The sequence below is a fragment of the Theobroma cacao genome, chromosome 3, assembly GCF_000208745.1.
Source record: "Theobroma cacao cultivar B97-61/B2 chromosome 3, Criollo_cocoa_genome_V2, whole genome shotgun sequence".
Classification (NCBI taxonomy): Eukaryota; Viridiplantae; Streptophyta; class Magnoliopsida; order Malvales; family Malvaceae; genus Theobroma; species Theobroma cacao.
Window position 1 is genome coordinate 26,496,581 of NC_030852.1, and position 18,773 is coordinate 26,515,353.

General features: G+C 36.3%; 2 protein-coding genes across 2 annotated transcripts; one reads left to right on the forward strand and one right to left on the reverse strand.

Moving 5' to 3' along the window:
- Positions 1,365-5,906, forward strand: LOC18605193 (pentatricopeptide repeat-containing protein At5g61990, mitochondrial). Its single transcript, XM_007038059.2, has 2 exons — positions 1,365-4,818; positions 5,421-5,906. The coding sequence occupies exon 1, from the start codon at positions 1,437-1,439 to the stop codon at positions 4,500-4,502; it is 3,066 nt and encodes a 1,021-aa protein (XP_007038121.2). The 5' UTR covers positions 1,365-1,436; the 3' UTR covers positions 4,503-4,818; positions 5,421-5,906.
- LOC18605194 (ADP-ribosylation factor GTPase-activating protein AGD1) lies at positions 5,050-18,763 on the reverse strand. The gene is given in 20 exon segments (XM_018117899.1): positions 5,050-5,538; positions 6,459-6,754; positions 6,756-6,950; positions 8,389-8,482; positions 8,555-8,694; positions 9,401-9,739; positions 9,980-10,066; positions 10,222-10,449; positions 10,542-10,673; positions 10,802-11,011; positions 12,404-12,445; positions 12,538-12,633; positions 12,723-12,770; positions 12,897-12,962; positions 13,922-13,966; positions 14,617-14,679; positions 16,231-16,301; positions 16,853-16,953; positions 17,632-17,708; positions 18,334-18,763. Coding segments are annotated over 20 exon segments (2,490 nt in total). The 5' UTR covers positions 18,379-18,763; the 3' UTR covers positions 5,050-5,423.

Sequence of the window (18,773 nt, forward strand, 5' to 3'; positions counted from 1 at the left end):
TCTTGTTTTTTTTTTTTTTCTTTCCTTTTTCCTTCTTTAAGACGCGTGGCGTGTAGTCCCCTCCCTTTCGTTAAATAGGGGACCAACCACCACTCAAATATCCTCATCAATTAAGTATTCAAAGAAAAAAAAACTGACTATAGTCAATTCACCTTTTTTTTTTTTTTTGTTTTTCAAAGTTTAAGTCATGTCTACTTCTTGGTATACTTAAAAGACTTTGACAATTAAATTGTTACAACTTGGATATAATAGTTGGATCATTACCAATCTTAATAACAATTTAACCCCTCTTACTCCATTTTTGAGATTAAATGTTTATAGGTGTTTACTATAGGAAACTTAGGATTGAATTTACCCGCCCTTCAAGGAGCTTTAGCTTGATGTTTGGGATCACTTTTTCCTCATCTTTAGTCTTGAAAGAAGATGTATGGCACTTACAGTTTCCAAAATTGAAGAGCAAGAAGAAACACAGGTTTCACTTTTCTACTTGCCTGGTTAATTGCATGCGAGAAGGTTAAACAGTATTAAAATACTTAAATATTTGACTCATTAATTGATGCATAATGTCTTATTTAGAGATTCCACTTCGAATTTTTTTTTGCTTTAATTAAAAAAAAAAAGTGTGGGAAGTTTTCAATGGGCCCAAAATAATTGGGTTATAGAGTCATTTGATCCACTAGCTTTAGCGATCAGAAATAGCCCATGGACCATACCGGTTCTCATGTTATCATTAAAGGCAAACGTTTTGTAGAGAATATTGGACCCCTATCTCTCCTTTTAAAGAGGTAAAAAGGGGTGGCAGGGACTGACCATGGTATAATGGCATACAATAGAGAGTAACTGGTCCCACCTTTCCCTCCCCACCACCTCAAGGACTAACCTGCCGTGGCTCAATTGGAGATTTTTCCCCGTATCAAACTACACCAGCCTAAATTATTTAAACTTTGTATAATTGACGCTTTATTGTTTTATTTCTTGGTTTTTGTTTTTTTTTAAAATTATTTCTTACAAAAAATAAAAAATGTAAATTAAACAGAATCTCAACTTAGCTTTCACCCCTGCCATACACTTGTTTTGCTTTAAAGAAGGCAAAAGGGAGAAAACAATGGACTACATTTAAGTAGCTAGATAGAATCTATGACCCAAAAGGTTGAGCCCACTTTACCAAAAAAGGGGGCGAATGGAGGGCTTTGTTGGATCCATGGGCATTTGAGACCCAAAAACATAGGCCTCAAACCCAGAAATGAGGCCCACGGCCCACCAGTGTGTGTCTCTCATTTCTAAACAATCTTCCTCCTCACTGTTTCCTTCCTTTTTTTTCCTCGGAAAGCCGCTGCTTTCTTTCTCCTTTTTTTTTTTTTGCAGACGAAAAGCGGATTTCCTTCCTGAAAATTCCCCCCCCCCTCCTTTTTTTTCCTCTTCGAAGACCTTCAACAATGCGTTTAACTTCGAAACGAAGGCTCTATCATTTCACGAAAACGAGACTCTCTCGTCTGAAATCAGCCTCCTTTTGTACATCGGCTGAAAACGACGCCGCAGCCGAGGAAATCGCCGCTATCCTCGAAAAAAAGGACTGGAAACGCCTTCTGGAAACAACATCAGAATTGGAAAACAAGCTAAACCCTGAAACGGTTCACTCGATTCTTCACCAAAGCTCGGTTCGTGATCCCAAGCGCCTCTTTAATTTCTTTAACTGGGCAATTCACCAAGTCCCCAACCCTCAAAATTTGGATTCTTTTTCATTTCTAGCGATTATTTTATGTAATTCAAAGCTGTTTCGTGATGCCAATATGGTTTTAGACAAAATGGTTCAGACCAGGAGGCCTGTTCAGGCCGTTTTGGCTTCAATTATTAGGTGTTATAAGGAGTATAAAGGGAATGATGCAGGGGTTTTTGAGATTTTGATTGATTGTTATAAAAAAGTGGGTTCTTGGAATAATGCTGTTTACGTTTTTTTGGGTGCTAAAGAAGGTGGGTTTTTGCCTGGTTTGGTTTGTTGTAATAATTTTTTGGGTGATTTGGTTAAGTTTAATAAGTTGGATTTGTTTTGGAAGGTTTTTGACGGGATGGTAGATGCTAAACTGGTTCCTGATGTTTATACTTTTACTAACGTGATTAATGCTCATTGTCGAGTTGGGGATATTGAGAAGGCAAAAAGGGTGATACTTGAGATGGAGGAGAAGGGATGTACTCCTGGTTTGGTTACTTATAATGTTATGATTGGTGGATTGTGTAGAGCTGGTGTTGTTGATGAAGCATTGAAGTTAAAGAAGTCCATGGCTGAAAAGGGTTTTGCTCCCGATGCTTATACTTACAATACGCTTATTGATGGGTTTTGTAGGGAAAAGAGATTCAGTGAAGCAAAATTGATGATGACAGAAATGCGCCGTGCAGGTTTAAATCCTAACCATTTTGCTTACACAGCTTTGATTGATGGGCTCATGAAACAAGGGAATGTTGTGGAGGGTTTCCGAGTCAAGGATGAGATGGTTGCTCGTGGAATTAAATTGAACGTGTTCACATATAATGCGCTCATTAGTGGTGTCTGTAAGGCTGGCGACTTAGAGAAGGCAAAAGCTCTGTTCAATGAGATGGTTTGGATTGGCGCTGAACCTGATGCACAAACGTTTAGTATTTTGATTGAGAGTTATTCTCGAGCAAAAAAAATTGATAAGGCGTATGAACTGCTTAATGAGATGAAGAGGAGCAACTTGACACCCACATTGTACACTTATAGTGGGATAATTAATGGCCTATGCCATTGTGGAGATCTTGAACGGGCTAATCATGTTTTGGATGCAATGGTTGAGGGAGGGTTGAAGCCCAATCTTGTTATCTATACAAATCTGATCAAAGGTCATATCCAGAAAAGTAGATTTGAAGAAGCAAGAAGGATTCTAGACAGAATGATGGAGAAAGGGGTACTGCCTGATGTCATTTGTTGCAATACTCTTATAAGTGGCTTATGTAAGGCCCAAAAGATGGATGAAGCAAGGAGTTGCTTAGTTGAAATGGTTGACAGGGGATTGAAGCCAAATGCACATACCTATGGGGCTTTCATCCATGGATATGCTAAGGCAGGGGAAATTGAGGCTGTAGAAAGGTGTTTTAAAGAGATGCAAAATTATGGTATAGCTCCTAATAATGTTATTTATTCTGAATTGATTAACAGCCACTGCAAGGCGGGAAATGTAACGGAGGCTCTTTCCACATTAAGGTGCATGTCTGAACAAGGCGTGGTCCCTGATGTGAAGACTTACACTGTCCTCATCCATGGCCTTGCAACAAATGGCAGAATTAATGATGCGAGGGATGTTTTCTCTCAACTTCATGGCAAGGGTATAGTGCCTGATGTTTTCACTTATACTTCTCTCATTTCTGGCTTTTGTAAGCTGGGTGATATGAAGGCAGCTCTCAATCTTTATAAAGAGATGTGCCAGAAAAGCATTGCTCCAAACATTGTTACGTATAACACGTTGATTGGTGGTCTGTGTAAGGCAGGTAACATTGAGAAAGCTAGGAAGGTGTTTAATGAAATCTCACAGAAAGCCTTGGCACCTAATACCAAGAGTTATACTATGATTATAGATGGATATTGCAAATCTGGAAATTTAACTCAGGCATTTCAGTTACTGGACGAAATGCCCTCAAGGGGTGTTCCACCAGATAGTTTTGCTTATTGTGCCCTTGTTGATGGATGCTGTAAAGAAGGAAAATTGGAGAAGGCTCTCTCTTTATTTTATGAAATGGTGAGGAAGGGCTTTGCTTCCACGACTGCTTTCAATGCATTGATTGATGGATTGTGCAAGTCAGGGAAACCGAATGATGCTAATGGGCTGTTAGAAGACATGGTTGATAAGTGTATCACACCAAATCATATAACCTACACAATCCTGATTGATCATCACTGCAAGGCAGGAGAGATGAAAGAAGCTGAAAATCTCTTTCTGGAAATGCAAAGGAGGAATCTGGTTCCAAATACTGTAACTTACACCTTGCTTTTACATGGTTACGACAGATTAGGGAGGAGAGCTGAGATGTTTGCTCTTTTTGAGAGGATGGCAGCAAATGCGGTCGAACCTGATGAAATAATCTATGGTCTTATGACTAATGCACACTTGAAAGAAAATAATTTGATTGGAAACTTGAAGCTGTTGGATGAAATATTAGTGAAGGATGTTGTCTTGGATCAAAAATGGTCTTCTCTGCTGCTGGATGCAGTATGCAAAAGAGAGGAATTTTCTGAAGTTGTAAAGTTTCTTGATGAAATGGCAGAGCAAGGACTGAGGCTCAGTCCTGTTACATGTCACAAGCTAGTTCGAAGTTTTCATGATAAAGGAAGTCTGGAGAAAGCAGAACAAGTTCTGGAGAGTTTGGTCCAGTTTGGATGGGTTCCAAACTCCACCAGTGTACATAGTATAAACCATAAAGATCATGATGATGCAAACTCTGAGAGTCCTGGCAATTTCTCAAAGCAAGTGACATTTGGGGTTGCTTGTTAGGTGTAAGCATAGTTACGGGAGAAGCAAACTAGACCAACTGTTCTTTTTTTCCCTTCCCAGTTAAAATTCACGGAATCAACAATGGAAGCTGGTTTGTGCTGGTGCTACAGTATACTAACCTTTCGCAGGGCTTAGAAATTAAGGGGTATGCGAAACTTCTGGTTTTAACAATTTGCAGCCATTTGGAAACTAGTCGTTGTGGATACTTCCTATCAAAATGGAAGGTTCAGCACCCCCAGAAATGCTTACATGTTTATTTTGAATAAGCTTTGTAGGCGTGAATACAAGCTTTTGTTACATTGTTTGCCGCTCAAAGGTTAGTATTAGACTTTCATTCTTCTTTGCTGGGAATCTTTTTGGATGGGAGGGGTTGCTATTTTGGACAAATGGTCCCTGGGAATTAACATTATCTTTTTAATAACATTTAGGGAGGCCGTCTTACCTTTTTATCTGCTTCATTTCATTGCATTTGTTAATATATTTCCGGGATTAAACGAATAAAGGGTTGAATGCTCTCCCTGCTATCTTAATCCTTTTGGGATGAAAGGATGACAAACATGATGTTATATAACTGCGTTAAAAGAAGCAAATGCTTAAATTGTCTTGACATAAGAGAAACAAAATAGGACAACTTACAACTATGACCTATTAAGCTCAATAAAGAAGAAAATAGACCACCTCAAGGGGAAATATAAATCGCAGAGCATAAACAACATAAGCTACCATAACACAGCAGCCAACGAAATGGCAGTGTGAGGAATTACATACACTTGTTGTAGTTGACATCGCAAGCCAAACTTATAACCTGTCTACCAAGTTCAGCCCTAACCTTTCCAAGTGATAGGCTTCTGATTTTCCAATTCTTAATAGAACAGTCATCTATTTCTTGCATTCTCAGTCCTTTGCTGTCTCTTTTAGGTACTATCTGTGTGTGTCTGTTAAGAGCGCCAAGACCTCATTATCATCAATGCCTGATGCTGATGCAAGCTGAAGCGCAGTGTTACCTTCTCCATCTACAGCATGCGGGTCTGCTCCCCTGCAATTGTGGAACTGGGTGAGTTGCCTTCACAGCACTGGGAAAAATAACTAGCGTAAACAAAGTTATGGATACATATTCCAGAAATGATGAAAAAGAGGGCAGAAGAACATTTTTCATCCTCAACCTCTCAAGATGGCCTTGTATTGATAGTGTGTGCAGCAACAAGCTTTTCCATGACCTACACGCAAATGCTTTTTCCTCTTCTTTTGAAATAAAATCCTTTTCCTTTATTCTAGTTTTGGAGGAAGGATGGATCTTATCAATGTACATTTTCCACTAAAAGAGAACAAAAAATCATTTCAGACGTTTTCACGTATCCTACCGAGGAGGTGGATTGTTATCTATCAAATTCAAACATGGGAGTTTCAACCGAGTGGCTAATGTAACGAAGACAATATGAAGACTTGTGACAATGAAACTGAACATTTCACTCATTGAGGTACCATTTCTTATGCCCTCAATCAGAAGCATTTTTAGACAGTATGATAAAGAATCTATATCTTATGAAGTAGCAGCCAAATACTAATGTGAACCAGACAATTACATCATAGAAATAATGATTGCGAAGTAACAATGACACAGTGGTAGAATAATATTTGTATCAGTAATTGTATAATATTGGTTTCCCCCATGATGACAATAGCCAGACTATAGTGTAACCATAGGCCAGGTATTCATATGCATGTGAACAAGGGAAAGCAAATAACCTCCTCGCAACTATTGCATGAAACAGAACCATTAAACCAATATTTTCTTTAGAGAATCTACTGCAGTGTCATGTTCACCATGCTCAAAGCGAGAATACTGAAGAAAAAGAAAATTGAAAAGAAAATGTTTTACCTCTTCTGAGCATCATAAAGAGCACGATCCCCTCAACGGAGATAGAGCAAAAAGAAATTAAGAAAATGAAATATCACCTTGTAAGCAGCAATTTTGCTATTGAAGATTTCCCGCTAACAACACAAAGATGAAGCGGTGTCCGACCTCTTGAATCAGAAGCATTTATGTTTGCACCATACTGAAGGAGAAGCTCCACCATGCCAATGTCAGTGGTCAGGCAGGCGAGATGAAGTAGAGAACAACCATCAGAACACTCCTTTTCAATCTGATCTTCACTTTTGTTTAATGAGTTCAAATATCTGGAGGGCTGATCCAGAGAGTCACCTGCAAAGCAATCAAAGTTGTGATGAGGGATTTCTTGGTCTTCCCATAACATTACTTTTGGTAAGAGTTAAGGATGTACAATATGATGCTTGCCCATGGATAGCATTGACATCTGCTCCAGAGCAAACAATGTGGCGGTATACAGCTTTTTGGTCATTAGCACGGACACTTTCCCACACCTCTTCTGCCACTGCAAGGAGATGCTGATTGTCCTGTTTCTTAGAAACAAAAGCTTTCTCTGCATACTGAAATAATCAGAAACCATCAACTCTACATCCAGAAGTAGAGATCTTAAGCCTATTATTACAGGCATACAGTTGCCCACCACATATACTATTTTAAGAACATTACACAAGCAAATTTTGTGACAGCTTTTTTTTTTTAATAATTGGGGGAGGGGGGATTTGAACCCTACTTTTTAAACAGGGGGATCATGCACCAACCAATGAGCCAAATGCTCAGGTGCAAATTTTGTGACAGCTTGGAAATCATATTGCGAAGATTATCAAAGGGGTCAGACAATTCTACATCCTACCATGCGTAAACAGCAGAATATATAATTGAAGTATTGATGCACATGAACAGAATTTCAAGCTGCAATCAGACTTTCTGGGAAACATAAAAGGCCATAAAGGAAAAAAAAGTAGGGGTTATAGTTGAGGTTCCTAGAACTGCATCCAAAAGTGCAGAAGAAAATGGAAACACAGAAGGACTATGAAATAAAAGTACAGATTCAAACAATGAACAGAACACCAAAAGAAATACAGAGTACGGTTTTAAATAATAAAAAAGGGTGACCTGGGAGCCTCATAGTTAGTGAGCCCTATCAGATCCAAAAGCAAGCCTTGAATTGGCCCAAAATGGCCAGCCTAGAAATCAATTTGCCTAGCAGAATACCTAAATTTACTGCCTACAGCCCCATTTCCTGTGCATATGTGTCTCAAATTGAATTATCTGAGCACAGAGTTCACAATGACACTTTAATGCTATCACACGAGTGCTTTCATCTCCAAAAGAAGTTAGTCATTGTTTTGGATGCAGTTCTCTAAGTTCTCAGAAAGGAAATGAAGACTGAAGACTGAAGAGGTTACTTCCAAGTCCAGACGTTCCTCTTCCTTTGGCTAGAAGTTTGCTATAATCTTAGCTGTTTCTTCTTCGTCATCTCATCTACTCTTGCTAGTTGCTATAAGCAATGTATCTTCAGAAGGCAAGGAAACAATGATTTGCTCAAATGGGCCAATAACAGGAGCTATTGGTCTCACAAGTGAGCCAAGCAGTCAATGTTTGTTGAACTTACCTAGCAAAAACCTCTACACAGGTGGTTCATTTTGAAAATTGACATCCAAAACATGTATAAAAGAGCAATGAAGTCAAGGAAGAGACTAGCTCATGGAATTCTTCTACAGACTGATAATTATCAAATAATATAATATTGATTTTGTGTCTTTTTGAAACATCTAATAGATATTTTCTACAGTACAAAAAGAAATCCCTTATAACCAAAACTGCATTTGACCAAAAAGTTATGATTTATGACATCAAGCAACATGTTGAAAATTATAAATAAGAAAATATTACTGCAAAGTTAAAGCCAGATCAGCAGCAATTATTGAGGCATTCTCATTTGAGCAAAAAGAGATAATGAAATTCCAAGAGAAGAAACTGAATTATTCAGGGCAATACCTTTGCATGAATGAACAACTCCTTCACTGAAATCGGATCATTGTAACTAGGTTTCATTGTGAGAAGCTGTTTATGTACATCAGACTTTGAAGAACTACACCACAAGAAGTAACAACTTACTAGCATAAAAAAAGTTATCCAATCAGATCATATATGTGTTACTTACCCTACAGGCATGGCAGTTCTTGTACTTCTTGAGTGCAACAACTCCTCCCAGATTGAGTTTGCATAGATATTGCCCAGTGATTGAAACAAAGCCAGGACAGATGGTTCCCACACTTTAACGTCAAGTGTCAGTGATCTTATCTGAGTAAAAGGTTATATAGAAGCTGAATGAATAGATCAGAGAAAAAAAAAGGAAAAAAGAAATATAAAGAAAGAATTAGTGTATGAATATAAGACAAGGATGACAGCAAGTCCTACTCCAAAAAGAAAAACAAGGGACAAATGTTTCACGTCCTAAGACCAAGAAAAATTAATTTTATATTGACAAACCTGCTAACATGATTAAAAAAGTATTCTTTGTTCCCATCTTTTGCATCTTTCATGTACACACAGAAACTTACACAAGGATATTGTCTAATGCATTATAAACATTGCCTAATCCGTTAGCTTGCATCAAGGAAAATGCGTTAGTTTTGAGTTGAGTACAAGTAAGAGTGACAACATGGGCCAAACCAAAATTTATGTCTAAGAGACACATTAAAGAAACAAATAAAGTGTTACATTCAGAAATAGAAAAGCTAAAACAAGAAATTTCTGCCCTCTTTCTCAATTTGTTTGAGGCATACTTAATTTCATTTGCTAAGCTCTTAATTTCCCAAAGTTGTTTGAAAGTTTCAAATTCTCAACAGCACTCTGTGACCAAAAAACTTTCTTAACATCCTTTAAAGGGATTCGAAGACCTTACATACAGTTAGTTATTCCTGATTCTTTAAAAAACATTAAACAAGTTGCCAATATCAGGTCATAGACAGATATAAGGTTTGCTGAACACATATAGATGACATACCTTTGATATATGTACACCAAGATTACGATGAACTCCAGAACATTCAATGCATATAAGGACACCGAGGTTTAAAGATGCCCAGTCTGGCTCAGGTGCACCACAGTCGACACATTTATCATTCCCAGCTACCCTTCTTAAGATATCAATTGGCTTTTCACTCTTTATGCAATACCCTTGATGCTGCAAACTTCTCGATATATCTAAATGACTTCCAGAGGAGAGATTCTGAGATGTATGTTCTCCAACTGCTGTCTGATAAGCATCAGAGGAATCTACTAGTGAACTACAATCACTGGCAGAGCAATTATCAGCAGTTCCCATGTTGTAAGCAGAGAGGCACTGACATAAAAGTTGCATGGTCATTTACAAAGATAAAATAATCAGAGGATATTTAGTGAGGAACACTTGATTAATGCCCCTTTTTCCCCAATTCAAGAAAATACTTTTTGAAGAAAATTAAATAAATGTATATCTCATTCTATTTTTTGGTTGAGGAAAAACAAGGCATATGTAGGTGCTTTCGGCTTTCCACCCCCCCTCCCCCCACAATTTTGTTTAAAAGAAAATTCCGTCGATTACCTTCTCAGGTGTTTGGAAACTCAATAATGAAGCAATTACTCCAGTTATTTTTTCAATCCAATCCCTTTGGTCCAGTGCATTCTCTGCCTGCATTGCCAAGCGAATACTTTTGAGAATCTACTGCTAAATATGCAAGCAAATCCAAACTTCATAACCACAAAAGGTTTGCAGGAAAAAGTCAGAGTCACAAATAAAAGCGTCAGTTACATATTCACCAAGAAATTGAAGTATTGATCAAAAACCTGCAATGTATAGATTTTTGTTGGTGAGATGATTCTGAAACAAAACCTTAAATCTGACTGATCTGCGTCAACCTTAATTGTTGCTGTCAGCAAGTTTACAGTGTGACGTGCAACAGATTTTTCATCATGTACGCCACCATGGTAGTGAGAAGAAAGCCATCGACTTAGCAGCCCAGGACCACTTTCAGAGGGACCACTCCTTTGTATAGCAGACTGACTTCCACCTGCCTGAATGAGTAACATTTAGTAAGAGGAGAAAATGAATGAGAAAACATTTACAGCCTATAGTATTATAAGTTATCTTCCATCTAGTGACTTACAGAAGACCAGGCAAATGGTTTACGATAGTAGTACAACATCCCTTGACTATCAAGAACAAAAAACCTTCTCTTCCAGTCACCCCTCAAGTTTGAGGAACGTTTTGAAAGATAACCTTGTCGTATGGTTTGAACCTAAGTAATGGTAGTGTCAGCTATGGAAATGTAAAGGAACTCCTTAAGAAAAAAAATAATTAAAATTGAAACCAAGTTAAAATTTTCTAAGAGAAGTTGCAAAAGTTGAGCAATAGATTAGATAATACCTTTCCCTTTTCAGCAGATTGCATAACTGCCTCAATAACTTTCTGGGAACCCCTTGCAAAAGGTCGCATACCATCCGCTGTGGCAGGACAAACATAGCAGGACTGCTTACTCTTGAGATCAATCTGCCTGATATGTTCCTGCATCCTTTCACTTAGAGATGCCTGTTCATAGTTAGAACATTCCCTTGACTGTTGTGCATAAGCCAAGACCTGCAACCCAGCAGCACTAGTTCTAGTCATTCTCCCAATTAAGAGAAATCAAAAGTTCGAAGAATGAAGAAAAGAGCTTCTGAGGAAGACTTTATTGGCAGAAAACTGGAGAAAAAGATCTATATTTCCTCGGGAAAGAAAATCAATGGAAGTTTCCCAAGGAATTTGCTTGCTTATGGCCACTTTTATTACAGGAGGAGGACCTCATAATTAAGAAAGGAGCTGGATTCTGATGTAGAAAAAAGGAGGGAAAAGAAATACTAACGCTCTTGAGGCAAAGTTTTTCTCTTTATTAGAGGAGAAAAAAGCTTGTCACAGGAGTGGTTGGAAGCACCAGTTGGCAAAAAAATGACTCAAGGCTTACCACTTCCATCTACTTTGCTTGACCAGAATATTGTGCTAGTGATTCCAGAAGAATAATAGCATCATCCTGGATATTAAATTACAACAGGCACCTTTGATACAAGTGGTATCAATTAAAAGAAAGATTTAAAAATTTTGAAGCATTTTTGGATATTAATGTGGGCTCTAGTCATTTAATTTTTGCAGTAAATCAGATCAGAAGGAGATCTTATCTGGGCCCCTATCATACTTCTTTCTGAAGTAGAAATCAGTCTCACTGTAGCAGGTATTAGCAATGAGAACACTTATATTAGCTTCATTGTTGTGTCATAAGGGAGCAAAGGACAAATCCCACTCTCACTTGCCAATGACAAGGATACTTAGCAGGCACAAGCTCCTGTATTAACTCCTAGTCACGTAGAAGAATCTAAAGCAACTGTTGATGAAATCCTTATGGTAGACCAGCTTAGTTTTAGCATTATAGTCCAAAACAGTTTGTTATGCATTCTCATATTGAGAACAGGCAAAGTTATCTTCTCAAAGTTAGGAAGATTGCTTTAGTTATATTACCTTCAGTCACTCACTGACACCGGAAACAAAGATTTTTCTTCATTTAATAGTATATGCTTAAGCTGGACAACAAAATTTGGACCCTGTGCTTTGAGGGCTCTCATCTTTCACACCCTTTCTACCTTTTTCTATACCTTGCAGAGAATGAGGAAGACGGTATAATAGATGAAAGATTTGGCTTTCTGTCCAAGCTACAAAACATATAACTTTCTTCGCAAGAGTGGGTTTCTTGGTGGATTCTTTGAATAATGCAACTTGTAAGGAAAAGCAACATACAAAAAGCTATAGCTTGTCTCAGCTACTTTTGCTAGTTTCAAAAGAGTTGGCTGCTGGTGTTAGCAGCCTTGTTCAATCTGTTTACATTATTAAAGAAGTATCAACTTGAAGAAAGAAATCTTCACATTTTTATACGTTAAAAAGTTTGGCAAATTTAACTATCTTTCATTTAATCATTTATGAGGAAAAGTTACTACGACAAACCTGGTTTATAAAAGGTTCCATCTGATGTAAGAGTTCATATCCCTGCAAAGGAAAAAGGTCCAGAACTTGAACATATTTAGAAGATACCACCTGTAAGAAAAAGACAAGTTGTCATCAAGTGGCATTTTCCATACCTGTTTGAAGAAACGAAGGTGAGCATCCATCGTCCCACTAACAGCCTCCAAAAATTCAAACCTTTTTTTGGCTTCAAATTTTGAAAGAGCACTAACCTGGACATACAAGAACATGTATATTTACAGCTTCCATTAAAAAAATGCATATAAAATTGAACACACATTTGTTAACAAACACAACTTACCAGATTGAAGCGGGCTTGCTCAAATGAGGTTCTTGCAGTATGTAGTTCCTGGAATGTCTCTCTACCAAATTAGATTTTGAAAGATAATGGTTAACCATGACAACCTAGTTCATAAATTTATGCACTTGTAAGAAGAATTCTTTGGGTCAAGAAAAAAGTTAATATCGCATATACCTCCTCAATGGCCGCAGCTACATCCATCCTAGTGCTTTTCCTTAAAGACAGAAACTTCTCCCTTGCCTGTGTCACAAAACGGGTACCAGCACCAATTGCCACCATTTAGAATATACCAGCTAGAATGTTATAAAGCACTAGCTTTAAAAAAAAAGTCCACTAAAGCCAGTTCTCAAATTCATAATGACTAGTTGTTTCAATCCTAATGAATTCCTATAATACTTACAAGGATTTTCCAGTTCTCAAATTCATAATGACTAGTTGTTTCAATCCTAATGAATTCTTATAATACTTATAAGGATGTCAAGTGATTATTGCCAATCGGCAAGAAAATTTAACTTAGTGTCTATTTGGTTATTGCTATGGCTACTTGCAATTTGTTTCGTCAAAGTTGCTAAAAAGCAAATGATGGAAAAAGCAAAATTATTTTGGTAAAAAATGTGCAAATAATTTAAAGGTAACACATTTTTCAAACCCTTAAATAAAATAACATCATCCATTTTGATATTTATAAAAATTCATTTTTTATTAATTTATAATTATTTAAAAAATCATTCTTTCATCCAAAAATGCTTTTTGCCTTATGCTTCCAGAAATCAGGAGCAAGTAGCAAAGGAACAACAAAACAGAGGCTTTATGATTCATTTTGTGGAAGGACTTTAACTCTGTATAAGAATCTAGAATCAAATCTAAGACAAACATTGCACGGTCCCTGTTTCCTATTGCCACCATTCCCCTTCCTCGTTTTTGAGTGCAACATCAATACTCAACATAGGGGAAATTTTAGAAACAGTGTTTTAAAATGTGCAACAACGAATCAAAATATGGTTGGTAATTTTCATTTTAACAAGATGCACATATGCTTCAAGGTCCCAGCATTTTTCTACAAATTTTTATTATTAAATTGAAATTTACAACAAATATCAACATGATGCTTATAAACTAAAGGCATCCTTACTACTGGAAAAGTGGAATCAAAAAAGAAAAAACAGAAGAGTGTTTAACACTTCGAATATGAAACTCACCTGATCATATATAAGTGAAGCCTTGTCAAAACGTTTCCGAGCATCCTGAAGCAATGGTTTCGACAATGAGTCAGAAAATATGAAAGAAACCAGTTAATGTCACCAAGACTGTCACTTATCAAGTTGTTTCATTGTTTGAGTGAAGAACTCAGATGGAAGCCAGTCACCGCATTCTGCGGTGATCTAGAAGCAGGTGACACCATTTGTAGGCAGGCAGAAGGCAGTAAAAGAAGATAACCATAGACCTTATCCCTTTAGGTCAAATATGAAAAGGAATAACAAAATTCATCCACTACACATGCAGGTCAATTAGACATGAATGACAATATGCTGCTCTCAAATGTACCCAAGGACTTTTCAACTGTACATGTAGGTAAAACAAATGTCATTAAAGTGCCCACAAGATCCACTTCTTTAACTTTCTCCTTTCAAACAGCAAGAAAGAAAAATGTTCCACTAAAAGCAAAGTTAGCACTACTCTCTCTCTCTCTCTCTCTCTCTCTCTCTCTCTCTCAATATTGTTACATTGAATCATGTGAACATAAATTAAGAAAAATAAAAAGAATGGAGAAAGGCTAAACAATATTGCATTCCTGTGTCAATAACAACAAAAACACTGTAATTTCAGAGCTGAAAACCAGTGACAACTAACAAGAGGGACTTGGATGCAACATCTACCACATGATAAAGAGTACCTTGACATCTTGCAGATCAACATTGACAAACTGAAGCAACCTTTCATTTAGCATGTGCTCTATCTGAAAAAGCAAATTGGAAGTGTTAGAAGAGGGTATTAAATTAATTGAAAATTTTTCACATTGTCTAATAAACTATATTGCTTAGAAGAGGGTATTAAATTAATTGAAAAAGTTTCACATAATCGAATAAACCATTTTGCCAGGGAAAACCAGCTTAGAAGTTCAACATAAAACAGAATGACCTTTCTTAGCAGAATATCTCAAACATGATGTTAGAGACAGGCCCACCTTATAACAATTGAATGTGCAAGAAAGTTTTATTGAAATGAGATGAGTCACATAAGGAGACGCTAGAAATACCAGATGAGTGTACAAATTACAACTAATAAACACTTACAAGTTCATTAATGAAGATCCACACTGCAATCTAATACTACTTAATAGGTAATTTAGAGGGGGGAAACAAATCTTTGAAAAAAAATCCAACTTATTAAATCATTAAAATAGTTAGTTAATGCCTTAAATTGAATATGAACATTTAGAATTTGAAATTTATGTTGGTTTCTAGGAGAAGAAGATATCCCATCCCCTTCCTTCTTTTGTAAAACAGGCTTCATGGGCGAAGCCAGAGTCTTGGGGGGGCCAGGATAGACGTACTGTGAACCTCTTTTCAAAAGTTTGTAGTAAATAAAATTTAAAATTTAAATGAAACAACAACGTCATTGTATGAAAAAGCATTAATTTCTTTCAAAAATAAAAACAAATACTTATCTCCAAATATTATAAGTAGTATTGCATACAAAAATTAATGATAAAATAAAATTAATCAAGCTAATAGTTTTGAAAAAAGAAAGTAAAAGTTACGGCCTTTAAAAAAGCTAAAACTATGATCTTCAAAAAATAAATAAATACAAGGATGGTAGGAAATAAAAGGAAACTTATATGAATATTATATACATAATATATATAGCAATTGAAGATTTTTAATTATCTTTTATCAATATGGAAAGAAATTGTTTTGACTCAAAAAAAGACATAATAATAAGTGTAAACATGCTTTAATTGGAAAGAAATATGCAAAATTTAACGAGCTAAACAAATTTACTTTTAAAGTTGGTCAAATTAAGAATATAAATCTAAAAATAAAAGTGTTAACAGCTCATTACATGAACTTTACAAGCGGGGAGGGGAGAATCATAAATTTTAGGGGGGGCGCAAAATAATATTTTTCCCTTTCTTTAGGTGTGAAAGATTAAGGGTCAATGGGATTTTAAAAGCCAAGGGGGGCCAGGGCCCCTGCCAGCCCCCTAGCTTCACCCCTGACAAGCTTCCTCTTGGTTGTAAATTCTTAAAGTTGGTCACGAGGTGCTTACTTTATGACCTGCATTATCCTTTTTCTTTGTAATTATTCATAATACAATATGATTGCTCAAAATGAAACTGATTCTACAATTACAAATCTTAATAGCAAATACTTTTGATGCTTAAAGGGTTAAATCATAGACAAACTTAAGTCATATCACTAAATTCAATAATCAAAGCCTTACATAAAATATAAAGATTATACACGATGTTTTAACAGGGTACCTCTAAAATCACAAAAGTCACTACCTGTGAGCGAAGAACTTCCTTGTATGTGCCAATTTCTCTCAAAGCAATGGTGAATTTTGTCATGACTGGGCCTGCAGAAACAGTATGAATTTCATCAGTAAGAACTGCAGTAATTATATTAGCAATTTATTTCATTTCCAGACTGTACAAACCAACTTACATTTTACATACCAACCACAACAAGCAGGGGATTATAAATCAGCTTGTCCAATTTAAGTAAAACCGTAACATCAAAATTATATAATAAATACATAAAGAACTACATAAAACAAAAAATAGGACAAACAAGATTATAATTTTTCAAGAAAAGAACCAAAACTTGTTTTCCAGTATCTCCTCTAGTACCAATAATTCACAAAATGAGAAATTCTGATAGTTATTTAGCATTGATTTGTGCTCAAATAAGTTTTCTAAAGGCTTTTCCTTTCTCAAGTAAGGACACAGAACATAAGGTCTACATAAAAATGAAACAAAATGAAATAGGAAAATAGATGTGATAAATTCATTTTAAGAACCGGCAGTGTTTAAATGGACATAACCTTGGTAGTTCTAAGTTACAGCAAGGTAAAATAAGCATTTTCAAGGCATTATTCAAAGGGGTACAGGAAGTTAGAATGTGTACCTCCAAAAGCAACACAGATAGGATCATTATGCCCCCCTCCAAAAGTTTCAAGGGCATTTACAAAAGCAATGTCGCCATCATAACCCTCTCCAAGCCCTTCTCTGGTATATAAAAGAAATTGACCATGTGAGATCATTCAATAATATGAGCCTATATTAGAGAAGTAATATTGATTAGTGCAAATATTAAGTTTCGGCAGCAACATGACACTCCGTATTTGAACTTGTTGTGCACTTGCCACTTGTTGGACAGCAGAAAAACAACTAACCACAATTTCTCTTGCCAGTTACAAGATATGAGCTTCGCTTGGTTTGCTCTAGTCTAACTAAGAAGTACAGCATTTGTAATTAACTAATAACACTTCATCATCATCTCCTCACAGCTCCATTCTCAAGGCTTCTCAAATGGCCAGTGGTCTAAGAAGGCTTGAATGGAGCCATAAAGGAGGTCCCCTTAACCGTGTAGGAAACGACAAGCATATCAAGCCATTGTTTGAGAAACCATTTAACAATTATGAATTAGAACTTAGAAGCAAATTCTACCTCCATGAGTTACTATATTTTCTTCTTTTGGGAGTTTTTTTTTTTTTTTTCAGGGGCTTCTGCTTTGTCAAAGTAGAAATAAAACCAACTATCAACAACTTAATAACACCAGGACAGACATTAGTAAGACAGATTGCGAGTTAATTATCAGTGTTTTCTCTTCAGCCTTAAGCACACAAAACTCTAGAACAATGGGTGCACACAACCTGCAGAAACAAAACCAAAATGTAGACCTACATGTATTTTCGACATCCTTTGTAAAATTTTAAACATCTTCCTCGCAATAACTCGGCGTTCTCTTCCAAGCACTGTATCTGTTTCACCAAGCAATACATCAATTACTACCAGTATCTAAGACAAACTAACCTGAACATAATGCAAAATACTACTAATACTAATAATAAAAGAAAAATGATTTCTAAAAAGTTTAATAAGCAAGAAAAATATACTATATGGCTTGCTTACACTAGTTGAAAATGGCAAAAAAAAAAAAAAAACTAGGAATCCAACCTCAAAAGATTCCACTTAAAGCAGAAATGGCAAACAAAGTTTTCCACAATGCTATAAAAATCAAACGTAAATTCCTCCTTAGTGCCCCTTCAGACAAATACCGTGTAAAAAGAATTTAAAAAAAAACAAATACAAGAGCATTAAACCGGTAAAATTATTATAAGATAGATAACTGCCAAATGCCGATTAATACTGCGTGAATGCATATGGAAATAGATAAAGATATCCTAATATAATAACATCCAAAGACATCTTATTTTCCGCCTCTACTTCCCCTACAAAACTTTAACTTGCTCATGCGATCTAAACGAAAATTTCGTGTTTATTCTTAAATAAGGCAAATAATTGCATTATTAAAAGAACAACATTCAAGGAAAAATGCAGCATTGCCAAAAAAAAAAAAGAAAGAAAGAAAGAAAGAAGACGAACCTCTTGCCGAAACATCGGCGTATCGTCGAGTTTGGAGAAATGCATTCTTGGAGAAACGCAGAATCTTCACTCGATCTTCTTCGTTTTTTCACAACGAATGTTAATTTTTGATATCTCGAGAGAGACGGTGGCCGGGCTCGATTAATTGGTTTTTGTGCGTGTTTTGTTGCTTTGGAGCTTTGAGAAAAGGGCGCAGCTGAAGGATGATAATAATTTCTTTTTCTTTTTTATTTTCTAATCCTTAATGGTGATATAAAAGGAGGTTAGTTTGTTGTTAGAACTTCCTCTGCGAACTTTCATGGCCGTCACCAATTTTTATTTTATTTAAAAAAAAGAACAATAAAAAAGTTAACCCGCCTTTTCTGCTTCTCTCTGACTCTCTCTCTAACAAAAGCCACCCCTCTTTTCTCTCTCTCCAGAGTGCAGTGCTTTTTTTTTTT